The sequence below is a fragment of the Chenopodium album genome, chromosome 12, assembly GCF_948465745.1.
Source record: "Chenopodium album chromosome 12, dcCheAlbu1.1, whole genome shotgun sequence".
NCBI classification, from domain to species: domain Eukaryota; kingdom Viridiplantae; phylum Streptophyta; class Magnoliopsida; order Caryophyllales; family Amaranthaceae; genus Chenopodium; species Chenopodium album.
In genome coordinates, this window is record NC_137845.1 from 55,563,486 (window position 1) to 55,583,607 (window position 20,122).

Sequence of the window (20,122 nt, forward strand, 5' to 3'; positions counted from 1 at the left end):
AGAATTGCATCTAACGTGAATAATTTTATTATAATACTCCCCCATCCCTTATTGTTTGAACATGTTTTTTCAGAGTACAAAATTCAATTAGAAAGTACTTATAAAGATGTAAATTCTAATGATAATATAACGAGGTGACTGAAAGAGGAATTTTTTTGTAAGAGAAGAGAATAATGAAAAATATTAGGTTTCCTCCTCCGAAAAAGAGAAATAAATGGGCTACAAAATTTGATGGTTGGTTAGAAAACAAAAAAAAAAAAAAAAAAAGGCCCAAAAAGAAATGGGGTACACGTAAGCGTGAGTGATAATTTCCCGGCAAAAATAAAAGACGGGTGACAGAGTTATAAGTCAAAAGTGAATGAATGGAAGAGGAATTATTCAAAGGTTGAACAATCTGCCGGCAATTCGGAAGCATTTCACAAACTTAGTATAAGATCCCATTTTTCCTTATTCTTATAAGATTTTTTATTGCAATTCAATTTTTGTTGTTGTTTCATTAACAAAGAAAAGATGGACGATGGAGACGTATCGAAGCAGATTCAGCAAATGGTCGAATTCATTCGCCAAGAGGCCCTCGAAAAATCCAACGAAATCTCTGTCTCTGCTGAGGAGGTTTTTTCTTTTTCATTTCTGTTCCTAAATAATGTTCTTGTTCCGAATAATGTCGTATTTATTTTAATTCCTTCTATCATTTCCGTTTCTAAAAGATGTTCTTGTTTGCAAAGTTGGTTGGACAACGTTAATTATTCAAGTCCTTCAACGAATTATTTACTCGTTGTTTGCTTGTCAATTATTTAATTTAATCATAAAAATAAGTTTGTCTTGTTTGATGTAACACTTATGCACATATTTGATACATGAACGATTGGATTTTGGGTGATGTATGCTACATTGTTAGGAATTCAATATTGAGAAATTACAATTAGTTGAAGCTGAGAAGAAAAAGATTAGACAAGATTATGAACGCAAGAATAAACAAGTCGAGGTTCGCAAAAAGATGTAAGCACCAATATGCAATTCCATGTAAAGTTACAGTACATACATAAATCATTCTTTTTACTTGAAAATATGTTTGATTGTTTCGGGAATGCAGCGAGTATTCGATGCAGCTGAATGCCTCGCGGATTAAGTTCTTACAAGCTCAAGATGGGATTGTGAATGACATGAAGGAAGCAGCTTCTAAGGAGCTTCTTCGTGTTTCCGACAAACCCAATGCTTACTCCTACAAGAAACTTCTCCAAGCCTTTTCTGATGACAAGAATCCCTACAACTACAACAAGCTTCTCCAAGCCTTGATTGTTGAGGTCCTATTTCTTTTTTGTATTATAAGCTCGATTGGTTTTGTTTAGGAATAGAACCTCATTTCATCTTGTAACTGACTCTAGATATAGCATTCTTTTTAATTTGATGTTATATGTTTGTTTATTTTCAGGGCTTACTACGCTTGAAGGAACCTTGTGTACTGTTACGCTGCAGGGAGATGGATAAGAAAGCGGTTGAGTATGTTGTTGAGGATTCTAAGAGGGAATATGCTGAAAAAGCTAAAGTACAAGCACCTACAATTACCATTGATGATGTCTATCTCCCTCCACCTCCCTCTGCCTCACAAGAGCATGGTCCCTCGCCCTCCTCATGGTATCTTTTGTGTGTGATCCATTTGCTTTCTTACAGGATAAAGATATATATATTGTGTTGCCTGTGCTTATGATCCTAAGTTGCTTGTCTTTGGAAGCTCGGGAGGGGTAGTGTTGGCTTCTCATGATGGAAAGATAGTTTGTGAAAATACTCTGGATGCACGTCTGAATGTGGCATATCAGCAGAAGTTACCTCAGGTCTGTACTTGTCACAAATGTTTTTTTTGTAGCAACTAAAAGAATTCCTCACATCTGATTCTAATTTTTCTTTGTAGATACGCAAGCACATTTTCGGATAGAGTTTGTATTGGATATTGTTATCAATAAGCTTCCATTCAATGGAATTGCATTATCTCTTGGAAGGCCAAAGTAATTTTTTATTTCTAGTTGGTCTGCACACGTGTGGACTTGCATTTTTAGAACTGATTGTTTCTCTCTCTTCCTCTCATTCTCTCTCCTCTATATCTCTTATCATCCAAATTTTGAATAAAGATTGATTTATAAATAAAAAGTCATACGACATCTACAAAGATATTTATATCTAACAAATACATGATAATTGAATCAAATAATAACAAATACATGATAATTGAATCAAATAAAAACATCATTTCAGCAAAGATACGATCGTTGTTCCAAATCGTTGTTCCAAATCGTACATTCTTTATACTCAGTTTCACTTCGTTGTGATTAGCCTTTTTCAATAAGGGGGTCCATCGATCTGTTATAGCAATACGAGTTACTTTCTTTTTGTGAGAAACTAAATATATATATTCGTTTTTGCAGGTTAATATTTAGTGAGATGACACAGGTTAATACCAAATTTACTTATTATTTATTATATATATTTTTTCCATTAAATATTAATGTTTTTAGGGAAGTATTTTAGTACAATAATTTTGACAGATCATTATTTCAAACTGACAAACAGGCATCTTAATCAGCAATACTTTGTATAATTTAATTTTATGATTAGTTACTGTCATCAATTTTTTTTTCTTTTCTGCCATGATTGCTGAAAGTTTTTTTTTTAGTAACTGTTGTTGCGTAAGTATATATTTTTTGTTATTGGAAGATCATTTTTCTCAGTAATAGTGGACAAGGATATTGGGTCATTCATCAGCATGGGTTCGGATTTATTCGGTCTTGATTTGGTCGTATTGTTTTGTCAAGTTTACTATGGAGTAACAAACATCTTAATAACTAATGCTATTTAATTTAGGGGTGTCAATCGGGTTTACGATTTGGTTTTGAGTTCGGTTTATTGGTTTTCGGTAACGGGTCGGTTTATAACAGGTTAAAATAATTAGCAGGTCGGTTCGGGTCAGTTTTAATAATTATCGAGTCGGTTCGGTTTAGGTTTATTTTATTGCGGTTTCTATTCGGTTCGGATTCTAATCAGGTTAGGTTGTAATCGGTTCGGTTTAGGTTTATTTTATTGCGGTTTCTATTCGGTTCGGATTCTAATCAGGTTAGGTTGTAATCGGTTCGGATCATTATCGGTTCGGGTTGAACTCGATCGGTTTGAAAACGGATTTTGCCAGTTTTAGGCAGGTTTCGGATCTATTCGAGTCGAATCCTTATTAGGTCCAATTGTAATCGGTTCGAGTCAAAATCGGTGTCGATTTGAAAACGAGTTTTGCTAGTTAAAAGCGGGTTTTGGGTCAAAATAGTTCGGGTCCTAATCGGGTTGGGTTATAATCGGTTTGGATTATAATCAATTTGGATTGAACTAGGTTGATTTAAAAAATGGGTTTCGGTTCAAAACAAATCGGGTAAAATCAATTTTGGTTATGGCTCATACACAAATTCAAATAAGATGACTTAGGTTATGACTCATACACAAATTCAAATCTGATCAGAATCGAGTTATGAGTTAAACAAGTTGGGTTGAATAGGTAACGAATTAGAACAAGTTGAGTTGTAATTGGTTGGGTCATAAACACGCTCGTTTAATTTATATGAGTCGTTAACAAGTTGGGTTAATCGAATAATGAGTTGAAACGAGTCAGTTGACTCAAGTCATAATCGAGTCGGATCATAAGGATATTGGGTTTATCGAGTGATACATAGTATCAGACAAGTCAAAATCGAATAAAGACTTAAACAAGCTACGTTGATTAAGTAGTGAATTAGAACGAGTCGAGCTGTAAACTTATAATTGGTCGTACACTCCAGGCCCGGACAATAATCTAAGTGAATCTGGGTCAAGTTCATCAGGCCTTACTCCAAGCTATAGTGGCTATAACCCAACTTTCATGACTGAACCAAGTGATAAGCGAGATGATCTTGACTATGATCCAATTGAAGATGGCTATGCTAAAAGTGTTGCTTGAATAATTGAACTATGATTACTATGAATAATTGCCTTAGATGGCAAAGTTGTACTTTTCTTTAATTATTAATGAAATGAAGTTATTTTTATTAAAATTTTCTCTATATTACTAAGTGAATTATATGCTTATGTGAGTAGAACTTGTTTTAATTTTCAAAGTATGATAATTATACCCAGGAAGTATGTCTGCAAGGATGAGAGATCAAGTGAGAAGTAAGCGCACTGGTTCCAAAGTGGGAAAGATCCTTAGAAAGTTAACCCATATCGCTGAAAACATCACGAAAGTGGTGAACAAGGGAAACCGAAATTCTGACCTTGACACTTATAATGAAGTTTGTAAGAGAGTTCCTGCAGCCAAACCACCTGTTTACTTGGGAAAGGAAGACCCAGCCAGTCTTGAAAATTGGATTAGGGAGTTTGACAAGTTGTTTGATGCTATCAATTGCCCAAGTGAGCTGAGGGTGAATAATGGGATTTACTATTTGAGGGAGGAAGCTGACTTATGGTGGGCCCAAAGAAAGGATGTGCTGTTGAAGAGACCAAACTTTGGGTGGGATGAGTTCAAGGAAGCCCTGAGAGAGAAGTTTTACCCTTCCTACTTGAGAAAACAGAAATGGAGTTTACCAACCTGAGGATGGGGAACATGTCAATCAGTGAATACTACAACAAGTTCATTGAGTTGATGAGGTTTGCCCCGGAAGTAGTCCCTACCGAAACCATCAAAGCTCAGAGATTTGAGCAAGGCCTAACCTTAACCCTCCAAGGGAAGCTAGGGGGAGTGACCTTTGAGACCCTGGATGAAGTGTATGGCCGTGCAGCCCATCTGTACGGAATCAAGGGGAGGGAAATGGAGCATGCTGGAGAGAAAAAGAAGAATCCGGACTCTTTTCACGGGGGTGAAAAGAGGCATAAGCCCAATGGTAACTACCAAGGGAATTCTGAGAGGAGGGACAACAAGGGAAGCTTTGGGAAGGGGAATGGAGGTCAGTTAGCCAATGCTAAGGGGAACGGAAACCAAAGGGGTGAGAGATCCAATAGGAAATACATTTGTAAGAGGTGTGAGAAAGACCACCCAGGGAAGGACTGTGTAGGGAACCCGGTAACCTGTCGTTACTGCCAGAAGTTGGGACACCGTGAGTACGAGTGTTTCAAGAAGGAGGCTGATGTTAAGTCAAGTAAGGTGAAAGAGTCTAGTACTCCTAGCAAACCACCCCAGTCTAGTGGACCTACACCTAAGGTTGGAACCAGTAGCGGTGCGGGAGGTACCCAAAGGGTCGTGTGTTCGTGATGAATAGCCGTGAGGCTGAGTCTGCTAATGATGTGGTAATTGGTGTTTTTTTTATAAGTTCTTTTCCTGTGAAAGTCTTGTTTGATTCGGGGGCGTCTCATTCTTTTATTTCTAAGAGAGTAGTTGGAAGTCTCGGGTTAGAAAGTCCTGAGTCAGTTTCTCTAGATGTGTCTATTCCGTCTGGGGAAGTGAGGAGTTGTTCCAAGTTGTTTTTGAGTGTGCCTATTTCCATTTCTGGAGTAGAGTTTCTGTCGGATTTGATCGAGTTCGATTTAAAGGATTTCGATGTAATTCTGGGTATGGATTGGCTGGGAAGGTATGAAGCAAAGATTGATTGTGCGGCTGAAAAGGTTACTTTGACTAGCCCAAGTAAGGCTCGAGTGGTGTATAAAAAGGAAGGTAAAAGTTCAGGATTGAGAATTGTTTTTGCAATGCAACTACAGAAGTTGGTTAAGAAGGGTTGTCCTCTGTTTTTGTGTACTGTTCAAGAGATTGAAAGTGAGGAAAAGAAGGGTGATGAGAGTATTCCTGTTGTGGAAGAGTTTCCGGATGTGTTTCCAGATGAGATTCCTAGTATGCCACCAGTAAGGGATGTTGAGTTCACTATCGACCTAGTGCCTGGTACTGGACCTATTTCTAAGGCTCCATATAGGATGGCTCCAGCTGAGATGAAGGAGTTGAAGACTCAGTTGGATGATTTGTTGGGAAAAGGTTACATTCGACCTTGTTCCTCGCCTTGGGGAGCTCCAGTGTTGTTTGTAAAAAAAAAGGATGGAAGTATGAGGTTGTGTATCGATTATCGAGAGTTGAATAAGGTGACAGTGAAGAATAAGTACCCATTGCCAAGGATCGATGATTTGTTTGATCAGCTGAAAAGGGAAGAAGTATTTTCAAAGATAGATTTGAGGTCGGGGTATCACCAGTTGAGAATTGCGGAGCAAGATATTGCAAAAAGTGCTTTCAGGACCCGTTATGGTCATTATGAGTTTACAGTCATGCCATTTGGATTGACCAATGCACCAACAGTGTTCATGGATTTGATGCATAGGATTTTCAGGCCATACTTGGACAAGTTTGTGGTGGTGTTTATCGATGATATTTTGGTGTATTCGAAGAATGAAGAGGAACATAAGGAGCATTTGAGGCAAGTGTTGTCGAGTTTAAGGGAACACCAGTTGTATGCCAAGCTGTCAAAGTGTGAATTTTGGTTGGAAAAGGTAGCATTTTTGGGCCATGTGATTTCTAAGGACGGAGTTGCAGTGGACCCAAGCAAGATTCGAGCTGTCAGTGATTCGCCAACCCCAAAGAATGTGTCGGATGTGAGGAGTTTCTTGGGTTTGGCAGGCTATTACAGAAGGTTTGTGAAAGATTTTTCGAGGATTGCGAAGCCCATGACAAGTTTGATGAAAAAGGAGCATAAGTTCTCATGGACTCAAGAGTGTGAGGAGGCGTTTAAGATCTTGAAAGAAAGGTTAACCATAGCACCTGTGCTGGCTTTACCGAACGGAAGTGATCTATATGAAGTGTATAGTGATGCATCGAGGTTCGGACTGGGATGTGTTTTGATGCAAAGTCGAAGGGTGATTGCGTATGCTTCGAGGCAATTGAAACCTCACAAAGGGAATTATCCAACCCATGATTTGGAGTTAGCTGCAATAGTGTTTGCCTTGAAGATTTGGAGACATTACTTGTATGAGGTGACTTGTAGGATTTTCACGGATCATAAGAGTTTGAAGTACATTTTCACCCAAAAGCATTTGAATGGGAGGCAGAGAAGATGGTTGGAGTATATAAGTGACTATACGTTGGATATTCAGTATCATGAAGGAAAGGCTAATGTGGTGGCAGACGCTTTGAGCAGGAAGTCAGAACATTCAATGAATGTGATGGTAGTACCAGATCAGTTGTGTGTGGAATTTCAGAAGTTGAACTTGGAAGTAATGGAGCATGGTGAAGTAACTAGGATGTTGAATGCCTTGGTGATTCAACCATCCATTTATGATGAGATAAGGGAAAGTCAATTGGAACATGAGAAGATAAAGGCAATTAAAAAGAAGATTGATGAAGGTCAAGTGTTGGATTTCACCATTGGTGATGAAGGAAGTATTCATTTTAAGGGAAGATGGTGTGTATAGCAGAGTCATGGAGATCTGAAGCAGAGATTAATGGAAGAAGCCTATAATTATCCTTATTCAATGCACCCTGGATGGGATAAGTTGTATAAGGACATGAAGAAGACTTTTTGGTGGCCCAATATGAAGAGAGAAGTGGCTGAATTTGTGGCTAAATGTTTGACATGTCAGAAGGTGAAGATTGAGCATCGTAGGCCTCAAGGAAAGGTCCAATCCTTGGAGGTGCCCAAGTGGAAGTGGGATTCGATTTCTATGGATTTTGTGGGAGCCTTGCCCAAGACCAAGGCAGGGAATGACACTATTTGGGTAATAGTGGACAGGTTGACGAAGTCAGCAGCGTTCATACCCATGAGAAGTACTTGGACTATGGATCAGTTGGGAAGAGCTTACGTGAAGTTTGTGGTGAAGTACCATGGGGTACCCACGGATATCATTTCAGATAGAGACTCGAGATTTTTTTCTAACTTTTGGCAAAGTTTGCAAAAGGCGATGGGAACAAAGTTGTTGATGAGCACAACATTTCATCCTGCGACAGATGGTCAGACGGAAAGAACGATTCAGACATTGGAGGATATGTTGAGAGCTTGTGTGATGGAGTATCAAGGGTCTTGGGAAGACCACTTGGATTTGATAGATTTCTCTTATAACAACAGCTACCATGCAAGCATTGGAATGGCACCGTTTGAAGCTTTGTATGGTCGGAAGTGTAGAAGCCCAGTTTGTTGGAACGATATAAGTAAGACTATGGTACTTGGGCCAGAGATGATTGAGGATATGGTGAAGCAGGTCAAGTTGATCCAAGAAAAGATTAAAGCAGCCCAAGATCGACGGAAAAGCTATGCTGATTTGAAAAGGAGGGAGGAAGAATATGAAGTAGGAGAGAAGGTTTTGTTGAAGATTTCACCCATGAAAGGTGTGATGAGGTTTGGAAAGAAGGGAAAACTAAGCCCAAAGTACATAGGGCCTTATGAGATTATCCAAAAAGTGGGAAAATTGGCTTATAAGTTGGAGTTGCCATATGAGCTAGAAAGGGTTCACAATGTGTTCCATGTGAGCCAAATTCGAAAGTATATTCCTGATGTGACACATGTGTTGCAACCAGAAACCATTGAGATGGATGAGAATTTGACTTACGAGGAAAGACCAGTAAAGATTCTGGATTCTAAAGTGAGGAGCACAAGGAACAAGGATGTGAGTATTGTGAAAGTGTTGTGGTCGAATTAGAAACCTGAGGAGGCTACATGGGAAACTGAGGCTGATATAAGGAAACGTTACCCAGAGCTATTTGCCTAAGGTTAGTGGTCGAGTTACGGGGGCGTAACTCCTTTTAAGGGGGGTAAAGGGCGATAGAATTTCGCCCGTTTGATTTTCTAGTCATTTTTTGAGTGATTTCGAGTCTTTCTTGAGTTTGTTTGGAGTCTTGAGTCAAGTTAGGATGTGCATGAACCAAAACCTTAAAATGATTTTCGTTTCTTTTGGCTAAGTTTCGGGTCGAAACTTCTTTTAAGGGGGGTAGATTGTAATACCCCGTATTTTCATACGTATTTTTCTAATTAATTAATTAATTATCATTTCATAAAAAGGGTATTTTAGTAAATTAACTTACTATTTGAATTTCGGAGCCAAAATGATATTTGAATTTGGGCGCCAAAAATATTTTGAAACCTAATTATTATTAGATTTTGGATAAGATTTATTATCCATTTATTTTATTTTAAAAACCGGATTATTTACATATATTTCGGATATTTTAATTAAATAAAATTATATTTTATTATTTATTATAAAGGGCCAAAAATTCCTAATTAATTGGCCAAGAATTTCGGATTTTCCTAGCATGGAAAATCTGATTTTCTAGGTTAATTTAATTGATGAATAATTGGTATTTTATTAATTAATTATTTTATACAATAAATATTATTTACACAATTATTTTTAATTCCTACAAACTAGCAAAATAACTTCCTAAAATACACTAAGGAGGTACGAAAATTTGAGCTATGGAAGCTCAATATTTTCGGCCCTCTTGGGTGATTTTTAGGGGAATTATTTTGGTGATTTGTATTTTTAATTATCTCCTTAAAATCTCTTATTTTCCTTATTTCTATTTTTCCATCTCCTTAATATTTGATCATCTTATTTTCCTACCTTATATCTTCCTTGATTATTCCCCAAGAAATCTCTTTTGCCATATTATTTTTCATGACAATACACCTTCCATATTTTTATTATGCACAATCACCTTAATATCAAAACTTTCCATATTTCTTTCATTCTTTTCTCCAAGTAATTCCTTAATTCTTTTTACCATAATTCTTCCCACATTCTCTTGCCATAATTCTTGCATGAGCTAGCGTATAAATACCCCCTCATTCCTCTCACATTCTTCACACCAATTCTCTTCTTCTCTTACTCTTCTTCTCCTCTTTTCTAAAGAAAATCAGCCCGTACATCTTTGGAGCCAATTTTCGGGCACTTTTGGTCAGTTTTGGGGTTTTGCTATTTCACGGAAAATTGTTCCTCTGGAAAAACCTTGAGGTTAGGCTCAAGAATCACCCAATTCGGAGTTATACCGAAGGAGTTACAGCCTCTGCAAGTTCTGCCTATTCTTTCCAACGCAAATCCAATTCTTCTCTTTTCCTTGGTTTTCTACCTTTTTCTTCTTCTCTTCTCTTATTTGTATATTATCTCTTCCCAGCACAAGGTTTATTGAATAAACAAATATGTTTGTGGGGTCCGCTTGAAATAATTGATGTAACTTTATACTAAGTGCATGGTGTATAATATACAAATACGCGCGTTTTTAATTTCCAGTTGCAAAACAGTGTCCTGTTTTGAAGTCTGCTTTACCAATTTTGCTTGTAATTGAATTGAAGTTGTTCATTACTCCAGTTCGTCTTCCATCTTCTCCTCTAATCCTGTGAACCTAAATTCTTCCATATCTTCTGCTCCCTTCAGGTGATTTCTCATCTCCTCTTAACCTATAATTTCAACCTAAATTCAGTATCTAATTTGGGAAAATGTGTATTTCTCCTCCCTGATTGTGTCGCGCGATTAGGGTTCGTGTATAGTTGAATTTCAATTTTGGGCGTTTGAAGGCGTTGTTCTGGTTGATGCGAAGCTGTTTGAATACAAGCTGTATTTGGATTCCAAAACATTGTAAGTGTAAATTCGACTTTTTTTTTTGTTGAGTAGGATAATTAGTTGAAGGTTTATATTAGGTGTATATGTTATTTCAATTAATGGGTTGAATGTGTGTGTATTAATTTATTTAAGGCTGGTTTATGAGTTGATTGATTGCATTAATTTGCTTGATATGCGATGAAACTGGTTTATGAGTTAATTCATAGCATTCATTTGTTCGATATGGGATGAATCTGTCTGTATGTGTTGGTTTAGGTGTATATTCCAAATTTTTTTTTTTTTGGTGCTCATGAGGGTCTAGGCCCCGGGAAACGAAAAAACAAAATAACAAGAAAACTAAGGGGTACAAAACGTGGCAAAACCACACCAACGACATCATCATGCAAGATACGTCCTAAAGCTATAGGAGGGAATTGAATCAACTCAATCTTGTTGTTCTGGGTGACACCTTGGTTTGCAAGCCTATCCACGACACGATTTGCTTCTCGATAAACATGGTGAACTTCGACTTGCCAACTATTATCTTCTAGTAGCTGCTTGCACCGATGTATAACATGGTAGCCCTGTCCTCTATGGATTTCCGCATTATTAAGAGCTACCACCACCGCTTGATTATCCAATTGAACTTGTAGTTTAGCTGCTCTTAACCTCTTAGCCATTTCAAGCCCATATTAAACAACCTTTAGCTCTGCCATGAAAGCAGAACAAGCACCAAAATTTAAGGAGAAGGCATAGAGAAGGTGCCCCTGGCAGTCACGAAGTAACCCCCCCCCCCCCTCCAGCAGGTCCCGGTGCACCTCTTGCAGCACCATCCGTGTTGAGAGCTAGCCAACTTGTAGGAGGAGCAAGCCAGCGAATATAAGCTTCCCTCCTTGCATTAGTGTTCAGTTGGGGGCTTGGCTCATTATCCCCAAGAATTCGCCATACTTCCTCAAATCTAGCTAGTAGAAATTGTTTGATGTCCACTGGGATTTCACTAGTTCGATCAAAGGCCACATTATTTCTCCACTTCCAAATCCACCACAAAGTTATAGCAAATAAGTTGGCCATATTTCTGGGGAAAGATCGTTCCTGACTTGAACCTTAATGTTGCGTATAATCCATTGCTTCAGCGTTCCAGCAAAGATACTTGAAGAAGAGGCTGGCCCCCCTACTTGACGCCAAACATCCCTGGCAGCTCTACAATCTCGAAGCACATGTAGAGTAGTCTCTTCATGGTCATTGCAATTTTTACACCATGGATTGTCAATTAAATTCCTTTTAACCCGATTTGCATTTGTCATAATTCGATCATGCATTGCCAACCAAAGAAAGACTTTTGCCCTTTGCTGCACTTTGACTTTCCAGATTAAACTCCAACTGCCATCATCACCTAAATCATCTTCCCTTCGGATAATTCTCATGGCATACTTAATTGAGAACTTTCCTCTAGTCGAACCACCCCAATATAAAAGATCACCTACTGAGCTATCTTTTTTCAATGCATGTGCCTCAATCAGTTTCAGAATATTCGCAGGAAGCAGGTCAGCAATTAAGTCCCATTTCCAACCTTGATCAACATCCCAGAGCTCTTCTACGGTTGCACCATCTAAGCTCTGTGGAATATCCTGAATTGCAGCAGCTCTCAAAGGGCTTGGCATTGCCCAATTATGGTCCCAAAAAAGCGTATTAGCCCTATTACTAACAGCAACTCTCGAACCTGCACAAATTACCTTCGCATTATCCGATATTCCTCTCCACACATTAGACATATTTGATTTTGGTTGAAACATGTCTACATCACACCTGCCGCTACAATACTTGGCTCTCAAAACACGCGACCGAGCATTTGGCTCAGTTAAAACACGTCATCCCAATTTTGTTAAGAAGGCCGGATTCATGTTCCTGGAAGATCGGATACCCAACCCTCCATTTGCTTTTGAGTTTTGAAGACATTCCCATGAAAGGAAATGGATTCTTCTCTCCTCTTCATCACCTCCCCAAATGAAGCGTCTGATGCGTTTGTCAATATCATCACAAATAGTTCTAGGAATTTTCACCGTTTGCATTGCATAAGAACTCATAGTGGTGAGAGTAGTCTGAGCTAATGTAATACGCCCTGCTAAAGAGATATATTTCGATTTCCATCCCGCGAGACAACGGTCTATCTTTTCGCATAAATAAGCAAACGTATCTTTGGTTACCCTGCTTATTAGTGTCGGCATTCCAAGGTAATTCCCTAGATCCTCTGTTGCATCCATACCAAGAGCATGGCAAATTTCAGTACAAACCGTAGGCTGCATATTTTTTGAGAAATATGTGCGTGACTTTGAGTAGCTGATTTTTTGCCCCGATGCACTGCAAAAACGTGCAAGGCACTCCTGAATCACCACAACTTGTTCCACTGAGGCCTCGGCAAAGAGAATAATGTCGTCGGCGAAACATAAATTGGAAAGCTTTGGACCATTCCTACTAGCATATATTGGTTTCCAAAGATTCTCAATGATCGATTCTTCAATGAGTTGATTCAATCTCTCCATACACAAGACAAAAATATAAGGAGACAAAGGGTCACTTGGCGAATACCCCTTCCCGGTTTGAAGGCTTGAGTAGGCTCACCATTCCATAGGACTTGCATCGATGAAGTAGTGATACATTCCATGATTAGATCAATAATTAAACCAGGAAACCGAATTTCATAGAGAGTATCTTGAATGAAATCCCACCTAAGCCTGTCGTAGGCTTTCTCAAAATCAATCTTAATTGCCATTAAGCCTTTACCTCCTTGTTTATTTTTCATAGTATGAATAACTTCCTGGACAATCACAATATTGTCGGTGATTTGTCTCCCGGGAACAAAACTTGTTTGAGTACATGAAGTTAAGTGCGGCATCATTGGCTTGATACGATTAACTATTATCTTAGTAATCACTTTATAAGCCACATTGCATAAACTTATAGGACGGAAATGAGTAGCAACTTCAGGAGTATCAACTTTTGCAATTAGAACGATAAAAGTGTTGTTCAAATTCTCCGGGAGGCCTTTCCCTGCTAGTGCGTCAAGTGCCACTTTATAGATATTATCCGCAACAAGGTCCCAATGTTTCTGGTAGAACAAAGCTTGAAAACCGTCCGGCCCCGGGGCTTTTAGAGCACCCATCTCGAACACTACCTTCTCAATCTCACACTTAGCAAAAGGGCGAGATAACATATCCCAGTCCCTATTTGTGAATTCCGGGAAGACATCAGTTGGCAGGGGACCAAGAATCGGCTCTTCTTCTGCTTTAAACAAATTCTGGAAGTATTGAACAATCATGTCTTGGACACAATCTTTCTCATAAATCCACTCACTGTCCAAATTCTCTTTAATAGCCGTGATTTTTTTCCTCCACCTACGAGTAATAGTGCTCAAGTGAAAGAAGGAGGTGTTACAGTCACCATCACGAATCCATTCGACCCTCAATTTTTGGTACCATAATAATTCCTCCTGCTCCAAAACTTCATCGAGCTCCTTACGTAATTTTGCCTCAAGTTTGATTAAATCTCTCGATTTTTGCTCCGCGAGACATGTTTGCACCCCTGCAATCCTAGCTAGCAGGTTTCTCTTTTTCTTAAAAATATTGTGAAAGACCTCCTTGTTCCAATCCTGAAGGTCTTGCGCAACTTTTTTGAGTAATGGAACAAGAGGACTACGTTTATCCCATTTTTCCTCAATGAAACCCCGAAATTCTTCATGAGTGAGCCAAGCCGCTTGAAATTTGAAAGGCTTATTGATAGATGAAATAGGAGCAAATCCATTAGGGGATATTAGAATCGGACAGTGATCCGACTGAATTGCCGGGAGGTTTTTAACAGCTGCATTAGCAAATCGAAGGCTCCATTCGCCATTGCACAAAGCACGATCCAGCCTCGCACTCGTTCTTGTGTCCATAGAGTTTCCCCTAGCCCACGTGTGACTAGGGCCACTAAATTCCACCTCAAGCAAACCCATGTCTTCCACCCATTCGTTGAATCTTGCACTTCTTCTAGTTGTTTCGGGGCAAGAAGAACTTCGTTCATGAGAGAAGCGAGTGTCATTAAAGTCACCCGCAAGCATCCAAGGCTGGTTATGAGTAGCTGTGAAATCCTTCAATTCCCGCCATAAGTCAGCCCTTTTAGTTGGGTCTGGGCTAGCATAAATGGCTGAAAAGTACCATGGATCACCTCCAACACGCCTAATACTCATTGTAATATGCTGACCATGCTGCAAAATTGGTTCAACAGTGACAAGATTGGTTTGCCAGTAAACCCATATCCCCCCACTAAAACCTTGAGCATCAACTCTTGTGTGACCATTGTATCGAATAATGTTTGCTATTTGTTCCGCTTGATGACCCCCCATATGAGTTTCAACTAGGGCAATCACATTCGGTTTATTATTTCTTACCACTTCTTTTAACGTACTAATAAAAGCACGACTTCCAGCCCCTTGCACGTTCCAAACCATGCAAGATTCAGGGATATGTATATTCCAAATATTGTTTGGTGTATATTGCATATATTGTTAATGCAGTTGTAATCACCTCTACTTTTTGATTTGTTTAAAGGCTTACTGGTTTGCTCACTATCAAATTATAATTACCTCTACATAAAGTTCAACAAAAAATCACACGAATTTCTGACTTTACAGGTAGTTTCTTGATAAGACCAGGCTGCCCAAGCCTATGATCAGTAAACAGCAAACATCGAAAGACATGCATTATACTAAACTTATCTGCATTTTAATTGATATATCCACATCTCTTATCAAATTTGTCCTATATTTTTCATCCTCTAATTTACAAATGTAGAGGTTGATCAAAGGGGCTAAATTCACCAAAGTGAGGATTCCACTATGAATCTATGATACTATCATGCTCGTTTCTTTTCTTACAGTTTGCTTTTGAATACTGAATCATCTGTATGCTGCTCCTGTTGTACAATGTACAGGACACCCGCTACACTTAACGATTACACAAAGTTAAATACCAATAACAACCTGTGTCCCTGTTGTAGGGAATATAAACCCTCTGCCCCTTTTCCGAATGAGCCTTTAACTCAATGCTGCGGAAAGTTTTAACCATCTGAACTCCCATTACTTGCTCAAGTGCATATTGTATTATTGTACTAACACACTTGTTTTCATTTTCTTGAATTATCTCTAAGAAAAAATTATCAAATAACTGACTAACTCAACAATAAATCAAAGCCGGTCCATCAAATAACTGACTAAATTATAGGCTTGGGCAGCTTGGTCTTATCAAGAAAATACTTGTAAAGTGAGAAATTCGTGTGATTTTTTGTTGAACTTTATGTAGAGGTAATTATAATTTGATAGTGAGCAAACCAGTAAGCCTTTAAACAAATCAAAAAGTAAGAACCAAAAATAGCTTGAGCTGGAGAACTTTACTTGTCTCACTGCCTCTTTTCCTTTTGCTAGGAAAAAAATAAAATACAGGAAAGCATGGGAGATCTTAGCAAATGGGTGTCTAATTCATTACTGCACAAGCTTGAATCATTGCCAACAGTTTCCTCAAATTGTTGCATCTACAGAGTCCCTGAAAATCTTTGAAAGGTAATAAATGAGGATGCTTATCGACCTTTGCTTGTGTCAATTGGTCCAGTCTACTTCGGTTATCCAAAGCTGATAGCTATGCAAGAACAAAAATTGAGGTACTTGCAATCTTTTCATCAACGATCCACTTCTTACAAGTTAGAAAATTATGCCAAAGTTATAAGAGGATGGGAAGAGGTAGTTCGCCAAAGTTATGTCGAGACTATAAACCTACCTATTGAACATTTTATTGAAATGCTGCTCATTGATGCAATATTTATCATTGAGCTCTTCCTGAGGAGTTGTTTCCATGAGTTTATAGATGAAAATGACCGTATATTCAACAAACCAAGGATGATCTTACAAGTCACTCGAGATATAAGGCTAGAAGAAAACCAACTACCATTGCAATATTTATCATTGAGCTCTGTTGTTCCTTGATTAAATTTCTTATTTTTAAATTTGCGTAATGTAATTATTTCGTGACTTGGTAAGGTGATCAAGTAGCACAATCTTCACCTGTGCTCCCATTGCCTTCGCCTTCTTCAGCAGAGTCTTAGATTATTGTCTCTTGGCTTTAGTTCTTTCTTGGAATATTTCGTACTCTTGATCATACTTGATTGATCCTTGCATTGGTATGGCCGAAGAATTCATGGTTTCGCACAACTACTTTTTGAAGCACAAATAAAGGTGGGTAGACTTGGTGTCATATTTCCAAGGAATTAGGATCCTATTGTTTTCGAAGTAGCATTTTTTCCATCTTAAGTAGTTCTATATGGTATAAGGTCCGTATATGTATTGACTATGTACTACGGTCATAGTGAGAAAATAATAATGTTTTATAAGAATGTACTATAGTTGTCTAAGTATATTCTTATGTAAGGCACTTGGAATAAGTGAGTGCAGTTGTTCCTATATTATGAGGCAATTAAAATTAATAATATTCAGCTTTGTCTTCTTTTCTTTTCATTAGTTACTATTTCTGTTGTTTGTGATGCAATAATAATGCTCTTGCTTTCTTTTACTGATGAATTGAAGACTAAAAATTACATCAGTGAACTCAGCAGAGTTAACCTATATTTCATGTGATTATGATGTTAGTAGAATTTAAAATAGTTTTCAGATTATATTGTTGGAAAATATTTCATGTGAATTATATTGTCAGGACTTGGTTTTTAAATTGAGAACAGGAGTTTTGTTTGCTATATCTTTGATTAAAGCATAGTTTGTATTAATAGGTCTTTTTCATATTAATTTTAATGCTTCTTAATATTATCTTCATATGTATCTATTTATTTCATATTAGTTTATAGTTGAATGGTCTAGCAACTGTTGTTTCTAGTTTGGCAAATAGTTTTGGACACTTCATTAAAATGGACTATTATTGGAACTGTAATGTTACCAGAAGTTTGGTTGTTGTATCTATTTGAAACTTTGAATGAACTGTCAACGATCATATACTTTTTTTGAAGAAAGAAGAAGAAATATACTTTGATCCTTGGATGTGTTCTCTGTTGGTTTTGCAAGTCCGTAACAAATAAGACCAATGAAAGTATTAACTCTTTTTTATTTATTTCCTTTAAATCTTTGCTAACTTCATTAGTTTTTATACTCAAGTTCCTATCCTAAAATGATTTGTTGAGAAACAAACAATTGTTGAGAAACAAACAAACATTAATAGTTGATAATCGATAGAGAAGGATAAAAAGAAATTAGTATACTTAGAAAATGTAGTAAAGACAAATGAGTTAAGACCATAATCAAATAGATATCATATACGAAGTATATACTATGGTCGTTATTCATTTACATTGAAAGGTACTAGTCACTATTGTCAAAGTTTTATATTATTGTCACCGTATATTATATATGGTCATATGAAATAAACTATACTGTCATTTGAATTATAACTTTCTATTCAATAAAATTAAAAGGTTCTCTTATTGACATCTACCTTTAATCCTTTATACTATATCTCAGTTCATAAATTATTGTCATCTTGATATATATGTAGTCCATTTTATAATAAACTGAAATCATCTTAAAATATATATTGTCAATAAAACTACACTAGTTTGCTTCCATTCATTGAAATTGAAAGGTACTCTTACTAAGCTACCCTTATACTCCCTCTGTCCTTATTTTTTTGTCCCATTAATCTATAAGATATAATCAATACTATATACTAAAGTAATCACCAAGATTATCCCAAAATACACGTGTCGCATCCACAACAAAAAATTTCCCGCCAAAACTTTTTTTTTTTTTTTTATGTTTTTTCATCCTTAAAAAATAATAGGAAAATTTGTTAGAAACAACCTTTTAAAGTGTTCACTTTATTTAAAACAACCTTTTAAATATTTTTTTACAAATTCAGACCACATTATAATTTTTTTTTATCAAAGACAACCTAATGCTAATTTTCGGCGTTGACTCTATTTTTCCGATGTTGACAACGAGTGTATGAGACATGTGACCTCATATATTGCTAATTACACCCCTTTCCCTCCAATTCACTCGTACTAAATCCCCTCCTCTCTCAAAGTAATTTGTCACTTTGAAGGGTTTTAATAGGAGTTAATTGGAGGGGAAAGGGGTATAATTAGCAATATATGAAGTCACGTGCCTCACACACTCGTGGTCAACATCGGAAAAATAGAGTCAACGCCGAAAACTAGCATTAGGTTGTCTTTGGTAAAAAAATTTTATAATGTGGTCTGAAGTTGCAAAAAAAAAATTAAAAGGTTGTTTTTAATAAAATAGACACTTTAAAAGGTTGTTTTTGACAAATTTTCCAAAATAATAAGATGATTGATTTTAAAAAATAAAAGAGAATATATGCAGCCTAAAATTTTTTAAATATATATAAAATAATTTTTAAATATTCCCTTGAATCTTTATTTGTTAATCTACAAAATGTATTGTTCGTTTCCTATTTAAAAAAAAAATATTTAAACTCAATTTTAAATTCATAAATTGTAAGCAAACTACAAAACAGAGATACTCTACACTAAAGTATCGCATCTATAATAATTTGATATATAGCACAATTAAATATTTAAATGTATACACAATCTATAAACAAATACAAACTTAAAGTAATTTATAAAAATAATTCTTTTCCTGGGCTGTGAATATCCGAGCGTTGCTCGGGCAAAGAACTAGTATAGTCATATACGTGAGATCTTGTTGGATTCGTTTTTATAATTATGACTCCCTCCGTTTGTATTTGTTAGTCTCATATCTTATTTTGAACGTTCCCATATCGAATATAATCCATTTTAACTTATTTTTTCTTCCTATATTACCCATATTGAATATATTCAAACCTTGTAAATTGAAGGCTGATTGGTTAATAAAATGTGAAAAAAAAAATTAATTGGTTAAATTAATTGATTGTGGATTGACTACATGGCTTTAAGCCTCTAAGGAAATTACTCACTTGAATTATACATTAATTTATGGCTGATGCTTTCCCAGAAAAAAAAAATCAAAAAACTTAAATAAGACAAAACTAATTATGAATTATTTTTGTACTTTAATGTTAGATTCCAAAAATTCTTATTTTTCGTGATTGATTTCATATAGAACTATTATATGAAAACGGATAGAGTATATGATTATAGAAATGGAGATATATACATTTTCACACATGTCTTATAAATCATGAAAAGTCAAATGAAGCAAAAAGAAATAGGGACAAAGCTAGTACTATACTTCATTTTCTAAATTAATCGCACCTTAAAATATAAATATTGTCATATATCCCAAACTATAGTCATTTGAACTATAGCCTCTAGTCATTCACATGTTAGAAAGGTACTCCTATTAGCTACCCTTAAAGTTACTACTATGGTGCAGTTTATCAATTATTGTCAATTTAAAAAATATGTAGTCACTATCAGTAATGTTGTCATTTGAAGTATAGCTTTTAGCTACCCTTATATATATAATGCAGTTTATCAATTATTGTCAACTTAATATAAAATATATGGTCACTAAAATCAGTAATGTTGTCATTTGAATTATAGCTTTTAG

The 20,122-nt window shown here is 36.6% G+C and overlaps 1 protein-coding gene across 1 annotated transcript; it reads left to right on the forward strand.

Moving 5' to 3' along the window:
- The first annotated feature begins 437 nt into the window (after positions 1 to 437).
- LOC145571423 (V-type proton ATPase subunit E2-like) lies at positions 438 to 3,970 on the forward strand. The gene is made up of 6 exons (XM_081630457.1): positions 438 to 612; positions 899 to 999; positions 1,094 to 1,304; positions 1,433 to 1,635; positions 1,733 to 1,836; positions 3,813 to 3,970. The coding sequence occupies exons 1-6, from the start codon at positions 511 to 513 to the stop codon at positions 3,968 to 3,970; spliced, it is 879 nt and encodes a 292-aa protein (XP_081486583.1). The 5' UTR covers positions 438 to 510.
- The last annotated feature ends 16,152 nt before the right edge of the window (positions 3,971 to 20,122 follow it).